At 39.8% G+C, this 22780-nt stretch overlaps 2 protein-coding genes across 4 annotated transcripts; both read left to right on the top strand.

Moving 5' to 3' along the window:
* The first annotated feature begins 1393 nt into the window (after window positions 1–1393).
* LOC121708905 (claudin-15-like) lies at window positions 1394–5274 on the top strand. Of its 2 annotated transcripts, none has more exons than XM_042091857.1 (5): window positions 1394–1718; window positions 3987–4151; window positions 4247–4328; window positions 4547–4657; window positions 4878–5274. In XM_042091857.1, exons 1-5 carry the CDS (start codon window positions 1493–1495, stop codon window positions 4975–4977), a joined length of 684 nt encoding a protein of 227 aa, XP_041947791.1. In that variant the 5' UTR covers window positions 1394–1492; the 3' UTR covers window positions 4978–5274. The 2 variants fall into 2 exon arrangements, with proteins under 2 accessions (XP_041947791.1, XP_041947792.1); XM_042091858.1 differs by lacking the exon at window positions 1394–1718 and adding an exon at window positions 2740–3404.
* A 1420-nt stretch (window positions 5275–6694) lies between these two features.
* LOC121708906 (claudin-15-like) lies at window positions 6695–10171 on the top strand. 2 transcript variants are annotated; one of them, XM_042091860.1, is made up of 5 exons: window positions 6695–7065; window positions 9092–9256; window positions 9334–9415; window positions 9710–9820; window positions 9907–10171. In XM_042091860.1, the coding sequence occupies exons 1-5, from the start codon at window positions 6849–6851 to the stop codon at window positions 10001–10003; spliced, it is 672 nt and encodes a 223-aa protein (XP_041947794.1). In that variant the 5' UTR covers window positions 6695–6848; the 3' UTR covers window positions 10004–10171. The 2 variants fall into 2 exon arrangements, with proteins under 2 accessions (XP_041947794.1, XP_041947795.1); XM_042091861.1 differs by lacking the exon at window positions 9710–9820.
* Window positions 10172–22780: the final 12609 nt, after the last annotated feature.

Raw genomic sequence — 22780 nt, 5'->3', positions numbered from 1 at the left:
CTAGAAAGGAAGGCTTACACAGTGCATTTATGCATTTTCATTGTGATGTGATTTTGAATAATGTTCTTTTGTCTGAGATTCAACACTGCTATTTCAATATAGATTATTACTCTTTGCCTATTCTAGTTTTGCAACAATGCTGAGATTGACACACTTTACAGTTTTTCTCGATTGCTTTGACCTGCTTAAGGAAACTGGGATCCACTTGGTCTTCATGAACACTTTCTTTGCACAGCAGAAGTCATCTCTTGCGAATGTGTTCACACGTTTTTATTGGGTTCACACATTTCTCATACCCTTTTGCAAAACAGTTACTGTATGCAAGATGTCATTCAACATCAAACACCAAAAAGGAAAACATCTTTTCACAGATGGTATAGATTCCTTGCATAAGTTAGAATCTCTGATACACCTGTGTGAAACTCCTTTCCACAATTCTTCAATCAGCAATCATTCATTATCCATAAGAGATGCCATGTCTGTTCTGTGTTGCTATTTGCAAATATGGATCTAATGCACATTTAGAATATATTGCCTATTTGGTGAAGAAAACAGTACAAAAGGTGTTTATTGTAGGTCTATTTCGATGAAAGTTGTAGTTCAATGAAATTTGTCTTGCCTAGGTGTTTACTGTAGGTCTTACATGTCAATGACAATTACATCTTGGGAGGAATGAATACATTATTTTTTATTCAGTAGGCTACATTTTGTCTTTTCACAGTTTTTTTCTGATACCAGAAAAATGAGGAAGAAATTGAACAGACATAGCAAAAATGCTCATTTTGAGAACTAGATTTTGCATTTTGTTGTCCAGTGTGTAATGATTGATTGAAATCACACAGTGATTTGGCAACAGGATGTGTTGTTTGAAGGCAAGATTTGCTTTTGATACATGTTTTAAGTGTTTTGAGAGAGTAACAGCCTTTTGCAAGCAAAATGTGTCATTTTGGCCAGATTCCTTTTGTTCAGACACGGGTGTTAACTGTTTTGAGAACGTGATATCAGAGTTGACAAGAGCATCAAAACGATCGAGACAAACTGTAATTTCATGATATAGTGTTGGTGAAACTACATATGAATATTAAACCAGGTTTCACCCAACACAACCATAAATGTAACATTTCATATCACCATTTTTATCATTGTTCTTCAAAAAAGTACATTTTCAGATAAATTTATCAATCATTGGTCCTTTTTGGTTCCAGAGACTTAAACAGACAAGTCTGTTTGCATATTGTCCTTGCACAAATAATGCTGCCAGTCCTGCTATCCATACCTTGCACGTGGATGGGCATGGCTGGGGCGGGAACAGCACATAGTAGCTGTGGGCTAGTCAGTGACTGAGGTTCATCCAAGTTGTTGATGAATAGGCTTATATGAAAGAAAAAAAATCTAGTTTTTGCATCTACAAGATTACTGTAGTCATCACATTCAAATAAGGTGCACAGGTGTAGAATTCAACACCAGACGACTGCAGTCCGTTAGAGTAGTCATGAATACTAGTACCAAGGAAATATTACAAGTTGTGGTGCTTTTAGTGGGGTTTGTGAGTACAATAATGGCTTTTATTTCATTATATCATCCATACTGGAAGGAATCGACCAACTATGGCAGTGCCATTACAACTGCCACCATCTACGAGAACCTTTGGATGTCCTGTGCCACTGATACAAATACCAACGACTGCTTTGATTTTCAGTCACTGCTGGCCTTACCAGGTATGTTGTTGACGTTATCATTTTTATCACTGATATTCATACAATGATAATCAAAATGACAAAGATTTTTTAAAGAGAAAATAATGTCCATTATCTATGGGTTTGCTATATACTACAATATCTCATTCTCACTATAATAGATTATTATCGGTGTATGTGTATATGTTATTTTAAAGGTATATTCATCTGCTGTTGGTTATATTGAGCATATATTTGTCTTTACTGAGTTATTTTTGCTCTTACAAAGCCAGTGAGTGATGCAAGACTGCCAATCATGCGTCACTGCGTACATGCCGAGTGTGCATTTTTTGTAGAGCTTTTTGGTTCTTTGGCAATACTAGCAAAGTTTCATTATGAGTCTATGTAAAGATGCAAGAAAATGCTAGCCTGGCAGGCCATCCTATATCATAAAATGCCTTTGATGATTTCTTTAAACAACAAACTTGAATAGTAATCTCATGCAAAATGTTAGACCAACTATGGTTCTAAATGTATACATCTACAAATGCTGAAAATATATTCGACATCATAGTAACGTGTATTAATCAGGTCCTTCTCAACACAACAGTACACTGTACAACAGTACAGTATAGAATGATGTTCTCTAGGTAAGAAACTTACAATACCAAAGTTGTTAATATATTGTCTGTGGAGCTCTGTCAGACATTGTCAGACATATTGGTCCCTATGAGAGAATGTAATATTTCATAATAATAACAACGTTGTTCAATGTGGGCCACCTATTAGTGCAGGGTCCTTCCAATTATTCAACGTTCCTCCTTCAACTGACTGATGTGAACAAAATAAGATGAACAGGGAGATGCAAATATGTAAAAATCCATGATATCAGTGAAGTGTTCTAAAAGGAAATGTGTTCGTTATCACTGTGGTGTGGGGGGGGGGGGTTGGCGATAAAAGGATGACCCGGGCTACTTTATTAACTTCTTATCAATTTTTATGTGTACTGTCAGATGTGGAGCAGAGTTAGCTTAACGAGCAGTTTCAGAAAACGTAGGGCCTATGAGAGGATTTCAGCCTCGTTTTTGTTTTTCAATGATTGATAGTGATACGCTGTCATCACGTTTAGAACCACAGCCGAGATGCTGTGGCTAGGCTGAACATTGAACTGCCGTGCTGTTCAAGGCTTTGATAAATTGTCTACCTGTTACATTTGTGTGGTCTCGGTTGGGATGGAAACGAAAAAGTGGTGAGGAAGGGCGGTACTTTCAAAAGGGCATGAGAGGAATTAATCATTGATCGTTAAATATTTGCGAGCATCAACAAACTCAATGTTTTTTAAATTAAATGTCGAAGCGCATTGTTTAAATTGCGACTCAATGCTTTGAAGAAAAGGTGCGGGCAAACCAAAGCGCAACAAACAGACCGCGCAAAGGGATTTCTTACTTGAGAAGAAGGCTGGTTGTGGAACTGGGTTCTTAAACATCTCGATATCAATCAGCGGTACGGACATGAATCCAATTGTGGAAGCAGTGGCATTTCTTCTGGGTTTTCTTGGCTGGATAATGGTTGGCGTGGCTCTGCCAAATCGGTACTGGAGGGTATCCACTGTAGACGGCAATGTTATCACGACCTCGACTATTTACGAGAACCTGTGGATGTCCTGCGCAACGGACTCCACGGGAGTCCACAATTGCCGTGATTTTCCGTCATTGCTCGCCCTTTCTGGTACGTAAAAACATAATGTAGACTTAATGGACAACATGAGTTGGTACATTAATCGTGCCCTTAAGAACCTCATCACGTTATCCGTACTTCTCAGTGCTGTACCAGGATGAACTTACGTCCATGAGAATATTAGCCTACAAATTATTCAGTTTCTCATCTTCACCCACAGACGCGCAATTGTTTTTCGAGATACCTATACAAGGTAGAGCTTACAAAATCAACTGTGACGTTGTCAAATAAAGTGGGCATTCGTTTTTGGAGTCTTTTAACGAGGTTTTGTCTTCATCCAAGATTTTTCAGTGACTTTATGAACTGACCTTTCATAATGATGAAAATATGGGATGTGGGAGGAAATTAATCCAAGATGGTCTGTGTTTGTGGCTGTGGCCACAATAAATAATTGTTTTAGAAAATATTTTTTTAGAAAACTTGTTTATGTTTATAGGTTTTCTTATGATCTTATAAGTGCAGAGAGAAACGAGGTTTCGAGGAACGAGGCTTTCAAAAATACAAAACTTTGTTCTTTTAGGCTCTTTATCGATCATTTGTTTAGGTTTTTCATTGTTATCTCCTTTCATTAAGGTTACATCCAGGCATCCCGTGCGCTCATGATTGCCTCAATTGTAATGGGTTTTTTTGGGATCATCGCAACCCTGGTGGGCATGCAGTGTTCAAAGGTGGCTGGAGACAACTATGTACTGAAAGGACGGATTGCTGGAATCGGTGGAGTATTCTTCTTACTTCAAGGTACCACCTAATGGCTGAATGTTTACGTGAATGTAGGCCTACAACAACTTTTTGCAACTGATATGATTATGCCCTTAATGTTTTGCCTGCCCTAGGTCTGTGTACAATGATTGCAGTTTCGTGGTATGCTTTCAACATCACTCAAGAGTTCTTTAATCCAGTGTATCCAGGAACAAAGTAAGAAGTATTTCCTAAACTTTATTTTTGGAAAATACGTATGAACAAATCAAGCAACATCTCCAACCAAGGCCGGTACTGAATAGCTCTCTGTATTGAAAAAACTGCATTCATAGTGGAGACAAATATTTTCTAGATCTGGTATCGATTTATATGGGTTCATATCTTATTTAATATGTTATATTCATAACATTGTGTACATCTTGTGTGTGCTTTAGGTATGAAATTGGACAGGGTCTCTACATTGGCTGGTCCTCCGCCACCCTGGCTCTCTGTGGCGGCTGTTGTCTACTGTGTTCGTGCAAACTGGAGTCTACTAACGAGAAAGTGTGAGTTAATAAGTTAATCAGTCATCTATAGATCTTAGACAAAAAACAAAACAGTCTTTAGTCTGACCAACATTCTTCTTGATCCTACCTTTTGTGTATTTAACAAAAAGCTTTTGTGTGTCCTGCTTGCTTTAAAATATGTTCTTTACCTTAAAGGATGCTAAGTGTTCTGTTTGTCTTCTGTTCAGTGTACTAAATAAAATGTTTTCTCCTTTCCTAGGCCATACCCATACCAGCCTCCTACTCAATTAACGACTTATTCTGGTCCAGTAATGTCCCAGGGGCCGCCCAGTCAATATGTCAGAAATGCTTATGTATAATGTCTGACGCAGTGTGAGGATGTAAATTGCCATAACAACACATGAACAGCAAAACAACCATGCAAAAAGAATGCCAAAACGTCTCTTCTTCATCAAACGTCTGTTTATTACATTCGTAAAATCAAACCTTTTCAGTTTTGTTGACTTTTTGTAAATAATACCCATGCTGGCTGTGGAGGGAACTATGCAAGAGATACAATTCATGTCTTAATTGTTTTTCATGTTGTTATATTATTTTGCTTTATAGGTGTTGTCTTAATCATAAAAAAATAAAAGGATGAATTGTTTTATTCATTACATTTCATTTAATTTACCTTCCTGAAGAAGTTGCCTTGTTGGTAATTGAAGATGACCTGAAACTTAAGCTGAACAAATCAAACAATGCTTGTTTTAATAGTATTTGAGTTATATAAATACACTGTACATATAAAGATTCTTTTATACCAAGACCTTTGGATATCTAATGTTTTAATTGTGTATCTAAGTGCTTTCATAATCTAGTTTGGACGTTGAATGTGCCAGCCTTAAATAAATAGATATTTCATAAACAACACATTTTTGGTGCAAGCTGTTTATGTCTGTTCTGGTTTTCATATGCAAGCAGTACTTTGGCCACACACCTCCTTAATGTATGTGATATATGGTGAACCATAATCATGCGCCATAAAGGCTTTCAAGGACAGTACTACTCTACCCCTTGTGATTTCTCGGAGTCAGACTCCTCAAAGATGGTTGTTATATACAGTGAGGTACACCCCACCCCCAGTCACCTTTGCTGTTTAGGTCATTCCTGTGAGGTCATAAAATCTGCTTTCAGGACAAACAAAAACAAGGCTTAGCCTCTCTAGGCTGCTGACTGAGGTCCAACAAGCTCATTTTCTTTTTTATGTCAAACACTGCATTGGACATTTTCACAGTGCATGGTATATTCACCCTAGCATGGTATGCAACAAATGTTTATTCAACCAGTGCCTGACTGGTGGATTTACAGGTAATGGCAAGCACATATTTAACATTTAATGTGTCGAAGCACTCACATACATAGTTCCCCATGCACTTCAGACAAAAAGTAGTAGAATGGGTGATGCTAAGACAACCTCAGCATTTGCATATGTTGTGGACATGTTTCATTTATCGGTAGCTATGTAAAGCATTGATTTGGATGCCATTATCATGGAATTTGTACCCAGTAGCAAGACTAGAGTAATGCATTTATTGTATCTGGAGGCACGTTTATTACCAAATGAACTTGATGATCTCTGTAGATGCTGATCCAAGGTGCAATACTCTACTCCACAGCTCCCAGACCACAGAACACTATGACTATTCTAACACTGTGGGACTCCCTCCATGATAGACACTGCCTTCACACCCAGACATGAAAAGGTCAGTCCCTTTAGACAAATAAACTGACATTAAATGGAATACAATTCACTGTGCTTTGATTAAACATCAACATAATCAAAGCAGGCATTGAAATGAAATAAAAAAAAATCAATTAAAGGGTGACATCTTCATATTTTACATGAGTGTAGCGTTTGTCCAATCAAGCATGTTGATTTTGGATCCAATTTGTAATCATTGGCTAAATGCATCAATAGGTAACATCCTACCGCACATTGATTGCCTCAAATGAGCCCTAGCCTCCCCGCTCAATCAATAACTTGGTAAATATTTGACAGAACATGACGTATATAGTGATAGATAGGCTCCCAATATTTAGACTACAGGAAACCGTCAAAGTGCTTGTTGTCAAAGTGCTTGGAGGGACCACTCGAGGGTCAGTGATGATCTCTCATATTAACCTTTGAATCATACTAATAAAATCAGATCAGCTGGGCTAAGCTTACATTGAATTTTGATCAACAAAAATGAGAGACATTTTGGAAGTTGCGGCTCTTTGTTTCGGCTTTCTGGGCTGGGCAACGATCGGAATATCTTTGCAAGACAAATACTGGAGGGAGTCGACCACAGAGGGTAGTGTCATTACTACCTCCACGATCTATGGAAATCTATGGATGTCATGCGCCAGCGATTCCTTGGGAGTTTATAATTGTCATGATTTTCAGTCGATGCTTGCGCTTCCTGGTAAGATTGATGAAACAATGCAAACTCGCAAATAGTAGGCTACTGTATTTGCATTTTAAAAGTTTATTGTTATGCTGTCCATGGTTTTGTAAATAAACAGATTGGAGACTGGATGGAAAAAATAAAATAGTAGATCAATAACAATGTTACTGTTACTTCCATTATATATTTTTCCATTATATATTTTTACTGTTAATTACAGGCTAGATAAGCCTATAACAAACACCTTTAATCTAAATTGCTAAGTTAGGCCTATCTGGTATACGTTTTATGACATGCATTAGGCATGCATTTCAAGAGCACACAAAACATTAAGATATATTTCAAGTCAAGTCAAGTCAAGTTTATTTATATAGCGCATTTCATACACAGAGGTCATTCAATGTGCTTTACATAAACAAAACCAAACAATAATAACAAATAAAAGCATAGAAAGGCAAAAGTAGTAAAAAAAAGTAATAAAAGACAAGGTAGAATAATTATCAAGGCAGATTCAGAATTTGTAACTCGCCACAGTTAGCAGAAAGCATGTGAGAGCAGTTTGGTCTTAAAGGAATTATCCGGAGTAAAATGCACTTTTGATCAATGATCAATTTACGGATGATTGGGAGTACATACTTTGAGTTGACATCCAAATCATGTCATTCGGATGTGTTTTGAGAAAGTTCGATTTTACAGTTTTTAGTCAAAACTCGTTAGCCTGGAAGTGACCCGGGCATGTCATTTCGCCTACAAAACGCTATTTTTATACCTCTTCTACAGTTCCAAACAACATTACACTTACGTGGTAGTGAGTAGAGGGTACCTAAAGCCAAACCGAAGTATCCCGAGGTCTTTATGTGGTCAGATAGAGAGCCCAGAATGAATTTCATCAAGCCAGTACCTTTCCGGAAATGTTGCCATCTTTGCTGCCATCTTCAGGGGAAAGTCTGTAGTAACACGCTCTGGAAATTCACAATTTCGTCGCCGTTTTTAAAAAAAAATTTTTTTTAAAAAAAAAACAGTCCAGTATGTCTTTCGAAATTGAAATGAAGTTGTATGGACTGGACTATGTTTTTTTTTTTTTTTTTTTTTTTTTTCTTTTTTTTTAAAACGGCGACGAAATTGTGAATTTCCAGAGCATGTTACTCCACACTCAACAATCGACTCCTACGGACTTTCCCCTGAAGATGGCAACATTTCCGGAAAGGTACTGGCTTGATGAAATTCATTCTGGACTCTCTATCCGACCACATAAAGACCTCGGGATACTTCGGTTTGGCTTTAGGGACCCTCTACTCACTACCACGTAAGTGTAATGTTGTTTGGAACTGTAGAAGAGGTATAAAAATAGCGTTTTGTAGGCGAAATGACATGCCCGGGTCACTTCCAGGCTAACGAGTTTTGACTAAAAACGGTAAAATCGAACTTTCTCGAAACACATCCGAATGACATGATTTGGATGTCAACTCAACGTATGTACTCCCAATCATCCGTAAATTGATCTAAAGTGTATTTTACTCCGGATAATTCCTTTAAGTCTAGATTGGTTAATTAAAAGCTTTGATGCAAATGATAATATTGCATGCTATAGGCTAATCAAATAAACTGAAAATATGATATCTGTAGGCCTATTGACTAAATTGGATAAAGAATTTTATGATGCTCAATTATGAACTGCCAAGAACCTGATGTGGAAAAGGCAGAAAAGAGTACCGGCAGCTTTTTAAAAAGTTATGGTACAAAAAAAGTGGTAGTGGCGGTAGGCCTACTCAGTACTGTGATAGGCTACCGCCCAATACACTGGTTACATGCAGCTGAAATTTCTCTGTAGCATATCTGAACTATGTTGCTGATAAATGACTGGCAAAATGCCAAAGGACAAGAATAGACGATGAATACCTGACACCTATAAGGCCAGCTACCTACCTACCTACCGACGGATCATGTATCTCAGTTTACTTTACAAGCATATAACATATGAAGGATAAAACGGTATGTCTGTTTTTTTGTCACGTTTTTGTTTGTTTGTTTGTGTGTTGATAAGGTTATATTCAGGCATGTCGAGCATTTATGATTTCGGCTATAGTGTTGGGAACATTTGGGATCATCTCAACCTTGTTTGGTATGCAGTGCTCAAATGCGGGAGGAGATAACTACATCCTTAAGGGAAGAATTGTGACTCTTGGTGGATTATGCTTCCTATTGCAGGGTAAGGAAAAAGTGGAGAACATTCCCATGTTGCAGTTGTTAGCCGTTTTCAAAGAACTGACCATTTTTTTCCTTTAGGCCTATGTACAATGGTTGCAGTGTCTTGGTATGCTTTCACCATCACTCAGGAGTTTTTTGACCCACTCTATCCAGGAATTAAGTGAGTTTGTTTAGAAACTTTGAACATAAAACCTCTTCTCTTTTCAAACATCACCCTTTCTAGAACTTTATTTCCTGGAGTATTTATTAGTAATCCTGTGTAAACACAGATTTGTGTGTAAACACAGATTACTACTACTGATAATCATCATTGTCAACATGCAAAATAACACAAGTAGTAGTACTTTCACAAGTAAGGGAAATCTAGGTTCACAATTAATGACCTTGTGAAGTAACCTATTGAATTGAAGTTGCTAATTATTTGCTGAGTATTATCTGTATTGTATGTATGCAGGTATGAGATTGGAAAGGGTCTGTATATTGGCTGGAGCTCAGCTGTGCTTGCTCTCTGCAGTGGGTCCCTTTTGCTATGCACCTGCAACCTGGAGACAGCAGAAAACAAAATGTGTGTGTCTATCCATATTATGTTGTGAATACAACACTCATGCACATTTAAGTTTCCCCTTATACTCTCTTTTTTTTCTTCTGTAGAGCACTTCCACCCCAGCCCCACACAAGATCTCACAAGACCAGCAGATCTCTATCAGAGAGCACATGTAGTCAATATGAAAAGAATGTGTATGTCTGAAGGAGGAAGAGCTCATCAGGATTAAAACTGGCCTGATACATATATTCAGTTGTTTACCTGCACAATCCAAAAGTTCTTTTATTTCAGAAAGGTTAGCTGTATTAGAAGTACCGGTACGCATGCGATGGAAACAATCTAATAAATATTTGTTGAGTGCAAGCCCAAAAATGCATAGAAGGTATACCATTATAACTGAATGTCTCTCTCAGTTGAGAATATTAAGGCACTGGATGTGACAGCTGGGGCCTGGTAGCCTTGCACAGAGGGCACTGTAATCAGGTCCGTCCATCTCTGTGTGTGTGTGTGTGTGTGTGTGTGTGTGTATATGTGTGTGTGTGTGTGTGTGTGTGTGTGTGTAAATATTTCTCATGGCTTGTTCCCCCTGTACACAATGGAAATGCTTTTGTTGTGGAGGAAGCAAAGGACTAATAAGAGGTAAAAACTATCTCCAAAGAGCTGTATCTACTGAAATGGTAATGTTTCACGATTCTCGAGAGATGTCTTCGGAAATTCATGAAGTTGCATTGCTGGTTCTCTCAGTAACGACCCGCTACTGCTGTGCTCTATGGCTATGCTGGGTGAACGATTCCCCTATTACAAGTTCGTTTACCATCAAATTGACTTCATAGAGGTTATATTAAGGTAAACATCTTACATATTGCACCTTTAATATTACAAGATAGTGGTGATGTTAGTCACCTGGCTGCCCTGGATTTTATTATTAGGCTATATAGTAATTTTCAGATATTTCTTTATTTTCTAACATAACTTTGGCTTCGTATTCAAGACATCAGGAATCATTTATTGACCATGTTGTCAAATACTGTTAACATTTTGTTTAGAGTATGTTCAAAAAGATATAACAACATTTCAGTGGGTGATTCTCATGAAGCTGTGGTTAACATGTCCAGGTTCTATTTTCTGAAAACAATATTTTATTAATAGTAACTATGATATTTTCTACAAAGACAGTAAAGAATACTATAGGGACAGATGGTTTTTACTATCATTATTATAACACTATTTCATAGCAATTTAACCAAAAATCACAGTGAATTCTCATTACCGAAATGTGTCCGGATCCATTATTTTTGTATGTTTGTTTTAATTTCATGAAAAATCCTTTTTACATAAATTGAAGAAGATTATGCAAAGTTGTGTAAAAATGTCTATATTTATGGTTAATATTTATATTTATGATATTTTGCAAAAGGAAAGGTTACATTTATTGTAAAAATATTGTGTCCACACTAAATGTTCCTCATTACCGTAATGCGACTTGCCTGCCTATAAAAAGTACACTGTTCCATTAAATTAACAAGCAGACCCATGATGCATCACTTGGGACAAAAGGTTTAAAATGCAATCAAGTTTAGTTGTTCTCTCTTCTCTCACATCATGATATTTGTGTAAATGTCATAGAATCTTTATTCTGTTACACTGTTGATTATCATTACCTATATGCTGCGATACCCAATGCTTTTAAAAAATATTTTAAATTATATTTTATGATGATAAAGACAATATAAGACTAATTTTGTAAAGGTTAAGGTTACATAGCTTGCTAGCATTTTGTGTTATTTGCCAACTTAGTCAAGGACATCTCATTACCGTTACTCCAATTTCTCATTACCACGCATTTTAAAGTCAAGTCAAGTCAAGTCGGCTTTATTGTCAATTTCTTTACATGCACTGGTCATACAAAGAATTGAAATTTCGTTTCTTACTTTCCCATGCAGACATAGACATACTTTAAATACAGACATAGACATACTTTAGACATAGACATAGCCATAGACAATAAAAAATAAAAATATACAGACATACCACATACAGACATTAAAGTGCGAGACTGAAATATAGAACATATATCAAAATATAGAAATATAGAACATATATCAAAAAAATAGAGGTAGTTGTGTTGTATATTTACATAGTCCTAGCGTAACCTTCTGACAGAGTAGTAGTAGCAGCAGCATTGTGGCAGAGTGATAAATAACATTGATAACATTTACATGAAGTTTAAACTTGTGCTTGTGTGTACTGTATATTTACATTGATATGCAGTCATTTCAAGTATATCAGGCTTGATATGAAGCAGCAACACGTTAGGCTGCGCAGTCACAGTGCAGTTCCACAGGGCGGTCCTAGGGGGGGGGTGTTGGGGGGTTAGGGTAGACAGGAACCTAGGACCCTGGCTGGCTGGTGGGTGGGGGGGCTGTCAGTGATGGGAGAGTGGGTAGAGTGTTCAGCATCCTGATTGCTTGGTGGATGAAGCTGCTTGCAAGTCTGGTGGTGTGGGAGCAGAGGCTCCTGTACCTCTTTCCAGAGGGCAGGAGGCTGAACAGTTTGTGTGCAGGGTGGGTTGTGTCCTTGACAATCATTAGTGCTTTGCGGGTGAGGCGGGTGGTGTAAATGTCCTGTAGGGAGGGGAGTGGTGCTCCAATGATCCTCTTAGCTGTGTTAACAATGCGCTGGAGGGTCTTCCGGTTCTGATCTGTGCAGCTTCCGCCCCACACTGTGATGCAGCTGGACACGATGCTCTTGATGGTCCCTCTGTAGAATGTGGTCATGACGGGAGGCGTGGCACTTGCCGTCTTCAATTTGCGCAAGAAGTAGAGGCGCTGCTGGGCTTTCTTCGCCAGTGATGCTGTGTTGGTGGTCCAGGAGAGGTCGTCGCTGATGTGCACCCCCAGGAATTTTGTGCTGCTCACTCTCTCCACAGAATCTCTGTCGATGGACAGTGGTGGCAGTTGTTTGTGGCCTCTCTGAAAGTTGACAACAATCTCCTTGGTCTTGCTGACATTCAGCAGGAGGTTGTTGTCTTTGCACCATTTAGCCAGCAGGTCTACTTCTTCTCTATAGTGAGCCTCATCGCCCTTAGTGATGAGGCCCACCAGTGTTGTGTTGTCCGCAAACTTCACCAGATGGTTGGAGCTGTGAGTGGTTGTACAGTCATGTGTTAGCAGTGTGAAGAGCAGGGGGCTGAGCACACACCCTTGCGGGGGCCCCGTGCTCAGGATCAGAGTGTTTGAGGTGTTGTTCCCGACACGTACTGCTTGTGGTCTCTGCAACAGGAAGTCCAGCAGCCAGTTGCAGAGGGAGCTTGTCCAGTTTGCTGATGAGTTGTTGTGGTATTATGGTATTGAATGCTGAACTGAAGTCTATGAACAGGGTCATTCCACGTCAGTTCAACCAGGGCCCACGCACTTAGGTCTCAAAAAATTCTGAAAAAATTACCAGGTGTACCTATGTTACCCAGGAGACACATTGTAAAATTACTCTTATGTAAGATCAATACTTTCCAAGATACAGCCAGTTTTACAGGGGGAGGGGGGTGTCGATTTTGTCCAGCCTCTTTTTTTTGTCAAAGTTCACAAGCCCACAGCGCAAGAACTAAACCATGTAGGAGGCTCAAATTTTGCATGCTGGTACATAAATAGGAATAGTATGTAGCAAAATCGTCACGTTTGGTCTGGATAATCCTGCATGGTCATAGCTGTCCCTCAAAAAAAGTTTATACAAATTTTATTGCAGTTTTTGGCTGGGCTCTGTTTAAGCCTTCAGAAGACATATTTGTACTCAACATAGGCTCTTGATTTATTTTCCTTACTGAGATAAGTAGAAACAGTCTCACAAAAAGCAATGAACAGAAAATAAATACCTTCAGGGTCTGAACAGTAGACCTGAAAAATCATTTTGGTTATCATTTTCAGAGCACCCAAACACCTTGTGGGAATACCTTGTGTTACCTACAGCAACAATCACATAGTGAAATTTGCTGACGACACAACTCTGGTGGGTCTCATCACCAAGGGCGACGAGACTCAATACAGGTTGGAGGTCGACCATCTGACCACGTGGTGCAGGGACAACAACCTCCTGCTGAACATCAGCAAGACCAAAGAGATTGTTGTTGACTTCCGGAGAGGTCACACCCAACACCTGCCACTGACCATCGACGGTGCTGTGGTGGAGAGAGCGAGCAGCACCAAATTCCTGGGGGTGCACATCAGCGAAGACCTCTCCTGGACCACCAACACTGCATCACTGGCGAAGAGAGCTCAGCCCCGCCTGTACTTCCTGCGGAAACTCAGGCGAGCAAGTGCTCCACCAGCCATCATGACCACATTCTACCGAGGCACCATTGAGAGCATCCTCTCCAGCTGTATCGCTGTGTGGGGCGGAAGCTGCACTGAATACAACAGGAAAGCCCTGCAGCGCATAGTGAACACAGCTGGAAGGATTATTGGTGCTTCACTCCCCTCCCTGAAGGACATTTACACCACCCACCTCACCCGCAAGGCGACCAAAATTGTGAGTGATGCAAGTCACCCCGCTCACAATCTGTTCGATCTACTGCCCTCTGGGAAGAGGTACAGAAGCCTGCGCTCCCGCACTACCAGACTCACCAACAGCTTCATACACCAAGCTGTAAGGATGCTGAACTCTCTCCCTCCTCTCCCCCCTCCACCCTCAGCTACATAACATCCTGGACATTGGACCCACAATGGCCGCGTGCACTACTCCACTTGCACACTTGTACACTTTACAACTTGTTGTTGTTGTCCTGAAAACACAACACTTCTGCTGCTCTTACATAACTTGCACCACTATGTCACTTTCTTTCTTACTTAGGTCAAACAGAACTACCCAAGCCTTTTATTGGCCTGACTTTGCACTAGTATTTTATTGACTGTCTATGCACAATTTAAACCAAATTTTGCTGCTCTTATTTTTTTCATTATTATATGTGCCCTCTTATTTACTTACTTTTTTGTTTACTTGAATGTTATGTTTGTCTGTGGACTTAAATTGGTAAAATATGTCTTGTCTTCACCGTGGGATAGAGAGAAACGTAATTTCGATCTCTTTGTATGTCTGGAACATGTGAAGAAATTGACAATAAAGCTGACTTTGACTTTGACTTTGATATACAAAGATTTTTAAAAATATGTTTTTCCTTATTCTCCATGATCCCTTCTTTTTGAAAACACCAATTTGACTTGTCTTATGCAAATCTTTTTTTTTTATTTTCCACCCTGAACATGGGCAAAATACCCCATTGACATCAATATGTTTTATATAGAGTCACCACACTGCCACCTGTGGTTGTATAAAGTAACCTGTGGTAGCTCTATACAAAACATATTGATGTCAATGGTGCATTTTGCCCATGTTCAGGGTGGAAAGTGAAAAAGAAAGATTTGCATAAGGCAAGTCAAATTGGTGTTTTTAAAAAGAAAAGATCATGGAGAATAAAGACAAAAATATTTAAAAAATCTTTGTATATTCCCACAAGGTGTTTAGGTGCTCTGAAAATGAGAACCAAAATGTTTTTTTAGACTTCTAAGGTCTGCTGTTCAGGCCCTGAAGGAATTTATTTTCTGTTCATTGTTTTTTGTGAGAGTGTTTCTACTTATCTCAGTAAGAAAAATAAATCAAGAGCCTATGTTGAGTACAAATATGTCTTCTGAAGGCTTAAACAGAGCCCAGCCAAAAACTGCAATAAAATTTGTATCAAGTTTGAGGGACAGCTATGACCATGCAGGATTATCCAGACCAAACGTGACAATTTTGCTACATACTATTCCTATTTATGTACCAGCATGCAAAATTTGAGCCTCCTACATGGTTTAGTTCTTGCACTGTGGGCTTGTGAACTTTGACAAAAAAAAGAGCCCGAACAAAATCGACACCCCCCTACCCCTGTAAAACTGGCTGTATCTTGGAAAGTATTGATCTTACATAAGAGTAATTTTACAGCGTGTCTCCTGGGTAACATAGGTACACCTGGTAATTTTTTCAGAATTTTTTGAGACCTAAGTGCGTGGGCCCTGGTTGAATTGACGTGGAATGACCCAACAGCATACTCACATATGAGTCTTTATTGTCCAAGTGGGTGAGGGCTGGTTGGAGGGCAGAGCAGATTGCATCCTCCGTGGATCGTTTGGCTCGGTATGCAAACTGGAAGGGGTCCAGGGTGGGGGGTAGGGTGGCTTTGATGTGTGACATGACTAGCCGTACGAAGCACTTCATGATTATGGGCGTGAGTGCTACAGGACGGTAGTCATTGAAGCATGATGGTGATGATTTCTTTGGCACGGGTATGATGGTGGCAGCTTTGAAAAATGATGGGATGACTGCTTGCTCCAGAGAGGTAAAAAGGTAAAGGGTAATAATGGTAATGAGAAGCTGAGTTGCGGTAATGATCTTGATATAAGATGACCTGTTCCCTCTACTAGTCAGGTTCACCTAACATCTGTGTTCTCTCCACTAACTTTTTTCTCAGCCCGTTGTTAAAAGGTGTTAAAACAGTTGATGTGATACCGCTTTGTGATTCCGCTTTGTCCTCTTCAGATGATCATTTTTTCAAGCGTAGCCTATTTCATGTTAAATCTTCTTGGATTTTTGACTAACTTTACTGTTTTATCTACAGTTTCGCCCGGTCCCTTGACATAATTTTGCCCCGATTGTCTGCTCTGTACTGGCTCTGTGTTTTTGACTGTGGATTCTGTCTCATTTTTTGGTTTACTTGCATGGCATACCACAACACAGGCATTAAGACCAATGATAGTGTTTTAATCAGTTGTTTTGTTTTTTTTCTATCTCTTGTCAATCAGTAATGTCATGTTTTCTTTTTATTTATTTTAACTACAGTACCATTGGTTTTCACCATGGCAATGGAGGTAATGAGGGCACCATAATGGGTTGTCAAATTGGTTGTTGGAGGTACAGTAAAATGTGCAGGATGGCAGTCAGATACCTCCCATCTGAGCCTATGTGGCCCTACTGAGCCTATGTGAGCACTCAGATACCTCCCATCTGAGCCTATGTGGGTGACATGACCAATGTACCTGTGGCCATGTATCCGTCGGCTCCATGTACCCGTAGGCCAAGTTGAATGATAAAATGGATAACAAGGATATAACCTAGCAAATGTACAGGTGTATCTGTTAGGGGAGGAAAACTAGCGGAAGAAAAGTTGTATATTGATGGCGAGGTGATTCCGTCTATTGTGAAAAACATGACGAATTTAGGGAGGTGGTACAATGTTGTTGGGCAGGACCAGAAAAGAAGAAAAGAGTTTGGTCTTGGTACCAGTTGGAAAGTGTGGGGTACTGTAAGTCTACAGCACTGGAGAAGAGACAGATGATAACCAGCTTGTTTTGAGAACAAGAGGAGCAAACTCGACGTTCAACAGCAATGCCTCAAGCAAAACAAGGAAAATGGATGAACTTGCATGATGTGGAGAAGAAGATCAACTGAGAGAGCTAGGGCCATGGATGCCACTGCAATTGGAGAGACATATGGGTCAGGGATGTGACTAGCCTGGCGGGCCATCCTATATCATTGAAATGTATAGTCTGGAATCGAACCATTTACCTCGCTTAATCCAAGGGGCGGGCAGAGAATTGTCTTTCAAACTGCCTAGGCATGCAATAGGCCAGCGCTACGACCATATCCGTATCCGGTCGGCAAAACGGCAAATACATCCTTCTTCGAAAGGAATTACTTAAGTGCATTGTGTTGCTCAACTTTCAAAGAAAAGCACAAGTCCAACTCCTCCAAAGTTGACGCCAACGCCGATTCAAACAACCGCTCTTCGTTAGCCATAGCCACCTTCCTTGTTGTTCACCGTCACAGGACTGTCGTTATCCTGTTAAGCCCGCCTTAAGACTCTCTAACAAAATAGAGCGCTGTGATTGGAAGTCCACGGCGTCAGCCAATAGAAATCCCTATGGTTTGATACTAGACGTACAGGCTGAGCAAATTAATTTGCCGCCGCTAGGGTGCGTCTAGATTTCTAGGCTAGGATGTGACTGCTTTGAGACCAGACATGACATTTCTTTTCGGAGCGTAAGCACATTGTCTACTTTATTGCGCTAACTATTCTCTTTTGATGATGTGATGGTGAAAGCCTTTGAAAGTTAAAGTATGCAGAACTGGTATCAGAGGTAAGGGAAGGTGGCTGACACAGTGAAGATGGGTGTTTGAGGCTTTGTAAGTCGACCACAACATTTCTGTTAGATTTTAGTATTCAAAGATGGTCATTAAAGGAGTTGAAAAGGGAAGTCAATGGCCATGACTGAGGCCCTCATAGCAACCTGAATTGACTCTGAGATGTGTTAAATCTTGCTGCTGTGTTTCCGAAGGGGTAGTTGTTGGTGCCCACTCTAGGGCTTGAGGTTTGTCTGGTAATGTTGCTGATTGGATCATAAACAGCCACAGCAATGAACAGGAATACCCAAAGAATTTGTTGGTATTTGTTGGTAGAGAACTAATCAGGAGTGTGTAGTGTAGTGGAGGAGGGTGGATCTGGGAAGCCAGACACCACTGTTTAGCATTCTGGAGGTGTCATGGGTTCTAATTCAACAAAACACAGACGAAGGAAGGTATCTGCTTGTAAGCCAGTGAAATGCTCTCGAAAGCTACTCTTTTGGTGATTTTTTTGCCCACAAAGGTTGCTTTGTTGGTGATTTTTTGGATGGTAAAAGTGCTTGGTTGTTGACTGGCCACTCTGGTAAAACCCCTTCCTGTGACGCAATTTAACACCTCTCCTGTGTGTATCTGAAATTCATTTGGTAAAATGAAATAATTCTCATTACCGTAAGATAAATTATTCTGGATCTTGCTACCATAACATTGAAATAAAGTTATATTAAGTTGTTTTAGTATAGGCTAATACTTTTATCAGAAAATAAAAGTTCACATTCTATTCAGTCACTTAAATTAAAAAATCAATCAAATGAGGTAGATAATATTTTGATGTCAGTTTGACAGGCTTCGTGAGATTCACCCCAGTATGTTGTCATCTGTAACAACACAAGAAAAATGTCTGACCCTTTACACTATTGTATTATACAAATAGTAACATATATATCTGTCAACAGTGGTGCTGCTTGTAAGCTTTTGAATGAATGAATGAATGAATTCCATAAAGTTGTTGTTTGGGTTTTAATCAACTTGAAGAAAAGCAAAGATGGAGTTAATCCTCTCCCCATGTGTCTATTGCGTAAGGAGCTTAAACAAAGTTGGGTTTTCTTCGTTTTCATTTTCTCTAGGCATATATGCTCAACAAATATCAGCGAGCTCAGCAAGACATATGGGAAGGCTATCAATGAACAGAAAACCGTGTTGGCTAACAATTTGTTAAATATTATTGTCGTCAACGACGTCGCTGTAGGCTACTGCCTTTTCAGCGCCTTCTGCTTATGGTGATTCAGTCTTTTGAATTCGTTTGGCCTTGCCATGCAGTTGTAGGCTACAACGTGCCATTCCCTTCATGTGTTCTATCAAAATGTTGTATGCCCTCATGGACAGTAGCTCCGTGATGTCTGCATCTTTCCAGGTCGGAGATTTTCTGGACAGCACTATGCCACTCCATCATAACACTGGCATTTAAAGCAACACCAAAGAGTTTTTTGTACCTTAAAATAATGTTTCCAAAATCGTTTCAGTGGTTAATCAACTCGTAACAGGGTGAACGGCACTTCTGCATTCGCTTCGCGGCCCTCTATCGGCTATAACCGCACTATGTAGGCCTAAGTTTGCCAGATCTGGTAGCGGATCTGTAGTTCCATGGAATGAGACATAAGAAACTACAAATTTGACTTGCATCTGATGTCGCAATACATCGTACTTTCATAAAATCATGAAATCATCATACTTTCATAAAATCAAAAGCCAGTGCTGGATAAACAAGCGTGCGTGCGACAGAGGAAAAGTTCTTTGGTGTTGCTTTAAGTCAGATCTAACCACATGGACGCACGAAAGAAACGTCACCAACAAGCCCTCTCACTAGGTGTGAATTTTAGTCGCATGTTCTACGCCTCGTTCAGACACAGCACATTTACATAATGTCCGGAGGAAATACTTGGGGGGAGTAGTAGAACAACCGGCTAAATTCGGACTTCCATATGACCGGTTATGTCGTTCAGATACGGCCCCACCGTTTAACATCGGCAGAACCTCCGGTCTTACACGTATGTCTGAAAGCGCTTTTTGTAAAGTTTAGACCAGTGGTCCCCAAACTTTTTCTTCCAAGGGCCAGCTCACTATGCCTGGCTCTAAGAGAGGGCCGGAGATTTGGAGTATATTAGTAAACATAAATAGCTTAGTGCTGTGAACAACAGCAATCTACCTTAGTTGAATATTCCATTACATTTAATCATAGGCTACTGCAATTTAATACCATTATTAGCTGTGTTTATATTGCCATCATGCCATATCAGTGTAAAATGTAGCTCAAATGAAATAATACTAATAAAAAGACTTTAACATTCCCAAAAGTATTAGCAGGGAGTCCCAAAAGTGTATTTTATCCAAAATGTGGACTCTGAACTCTGTGTATTTGCATTCACAGCTCAAGTTGTGAACAAGCAATATCCTACAAATAATTTGAAGTTCTCAAACTATGAGAGTTTTATGAAGTGCAGGCAAAAACATCTGAAATGACCACTTTCACTCACCTGATGAGAACTTTTGAACAAGTGAATAAAAAATAGAAATAATTATCCCAGAAAGTCCCAGAAATATGACTTGACTTAGTTAGTTATTAAAAATGTATTGATACACTTCTAGAATACTTTGAGCACTAATGCAGTCAGCTTCTTGCATTGTTTGCAGGTAGGCCTACGTTTCATTCCGTTTTCGATAGCAAACGCAAAACAGTGCCAAAACAACCAACAGTGGACAAAAAGAGTATTACATGTGTACTGTTAAGACTCGCCATAGAGAATGAATGGGGGAAATTACGGAAGTTATAGTTTGACGATGTCGTACTCCCATGCGGGCCAGATGCTATATACCGTGGACATGTTTTGGGGGGCCACCCAAAATGAGGTGGGGGGCCGTATCCGTCCCGCGGGCCGTAGTTTGGGGACCACTGGTTTAGACATAGGCTAGTAATGTTAGGTATTTCTGATCTATGTGATTGGTAAGGCTGGATCAATTTTCAAGGTTAGTTAGAAAGTAAAGTTAGATTCAAAGTAAAGTTAGATTCCAAAGTTAGTGCCTGTCACGATGCAAGTGTTGGAAACATTTCCTAATCGAAAGTCACCAGACTCTATTCGCTTCGTGAATGAGTCTGGATTTTTCCAGTCTACCTTCCCATGTTCTTTTGTAAAGTGTTTTGTAAAGCATGTAAAGTGTCCGACCAGGGCAAGAAAACTCTTGATCATGTATACACAAACATCAAGCAGGCAAACACAGCTATTCCTCTCCCCAACTTAGGCTAGTCAGACAACCTCTCCCTGTCTTGCCCCAGCCTACTCCCCTCGCAGCAGACAAACACCACCATTAACAAAGACTGTTAAACTATGGCCCAAGAACGTACTGTCTCAGCTCCAGGATTGCTTTGCGTGCACTGACTGGGATGCATTTGAACACCACAACCTGGTTGAACTCACTGAGACCACTCTGTCTTACATTAATTACTGTATGGACAATGTCAAAACTGAAAAAAAAAGAAACTCAGAATCTATCCAAACCAGAAACCCTGTATGACCAGCCCAGTTCGCATGCTTCTAAAAGACCGAAATGCTGCCTTTAGGTCAGGGGACAAATCTTTGTATAGCCAGGGTCAAGTTAAGGCAAAGAATCTATAATGGAAGATTGAGGACCACTTCTCTGAGGGCAACCCACAGCAGGTGTGGCAGGGCCTCCAGCATTTTACCAACTATTAGGGGTTTGCACGGCATGTCATCAGATCGGGACGTCGCCATATTGGAGATACTCGCATCACAAGAAACCATTAGGCACTGAAGTAGATTCCTAATGTCGTCAAGTAAAATGGTTAATTATTGCCGTGTTTTAGGTTGTACTAATGGGTCAGACCGAGAAAAACATTTGGAGTAGGTATCGACTTCCAAAACCAGGGAGAAAGGAGAATAATGCCAGAAGTTATCAGAGGAGGGGGGGGGGGGGGCGCTTGTGGTTGGACTTGGTACTGCGTCTCCCTCACCCAACTCATATGGATCTGCACTGCCAATAAACCGTAATTTCTCGAAATATCGCGTCTTTTCTTGTGGTCCAAGTCCTGCCCTATATGCCTTTGCATCTTGGACGAGTTTTGATGAGCTTTTCTGCTGATTAGATATGGCTATAATCACTTAAGGTATCCGAAGTCATAATACTCCGTTGTACATTCAATTCTTTACACCGAGTGCCTCCAACATGGCCATGCAGCTGGGTTACCGCCCAGAAAGTGACGTAGAACAGAATAGAACAGTGCAAATCAACTTGGGCAATTCCATGCAAAGGTCATCCTTACCATGGAAAAAAAAAGTTGTGCATACGCAAATAGAACTGTTGTTAAAATCTTCATTTAGGTCTATATTTTATTATTGGAGAATGACACTCTTTTTACATCATAAATATGGTGTGCAACCATACAGAAACAACTTTTTTTACATGGTAATATTATACATTTCAAAAGTGGATAAATGGACCCAATGTTCAAACTAATTGTGTCATTTGACAAATTCCAGATTGACAAGGGAATGGTAGAGCAATGTCTATGCTCAGCTTGCCTAAGAGCACAACTCTTAACAACAACTTGCTGACTTAAAAACAACTCTTTGTTTTTAAGTCAGCAAGTTCCATGGCCATGTCACATCCATAACGTTTTATAGGAAAAGTTTATGCTACACATACAGTGTTGATGCGACAATGTCCATAGTGTCTGTGCACAGCTGATATATATCAATGTAAAGTGTGATGACCAAATTGTGCCCCTTTCTTACTTGTAAAACCTTTAATGGAGCGTTATGGATG

The sequence above is a fragment of the Alosa sapidissima genome, chromosome 5 (genome assembly GCF_018492685.1).
Source record: "Alosa sapidissima isolate fAloSap1 chromosome 5, fAloSap1.pri, whole genome shotgun sequence".
Lineage (NCBI taxonomy): Eukaryota > Metazoa > Chordata > Actinopteri > Clupeiformes > Clupeidae > Alosa > Alosa sapidissima.
The sequence above is the reverse complement of the archived record's forward strand: the minus strand, read 5'-3'. Positions and strand labels throughout refer to the sequence as shown.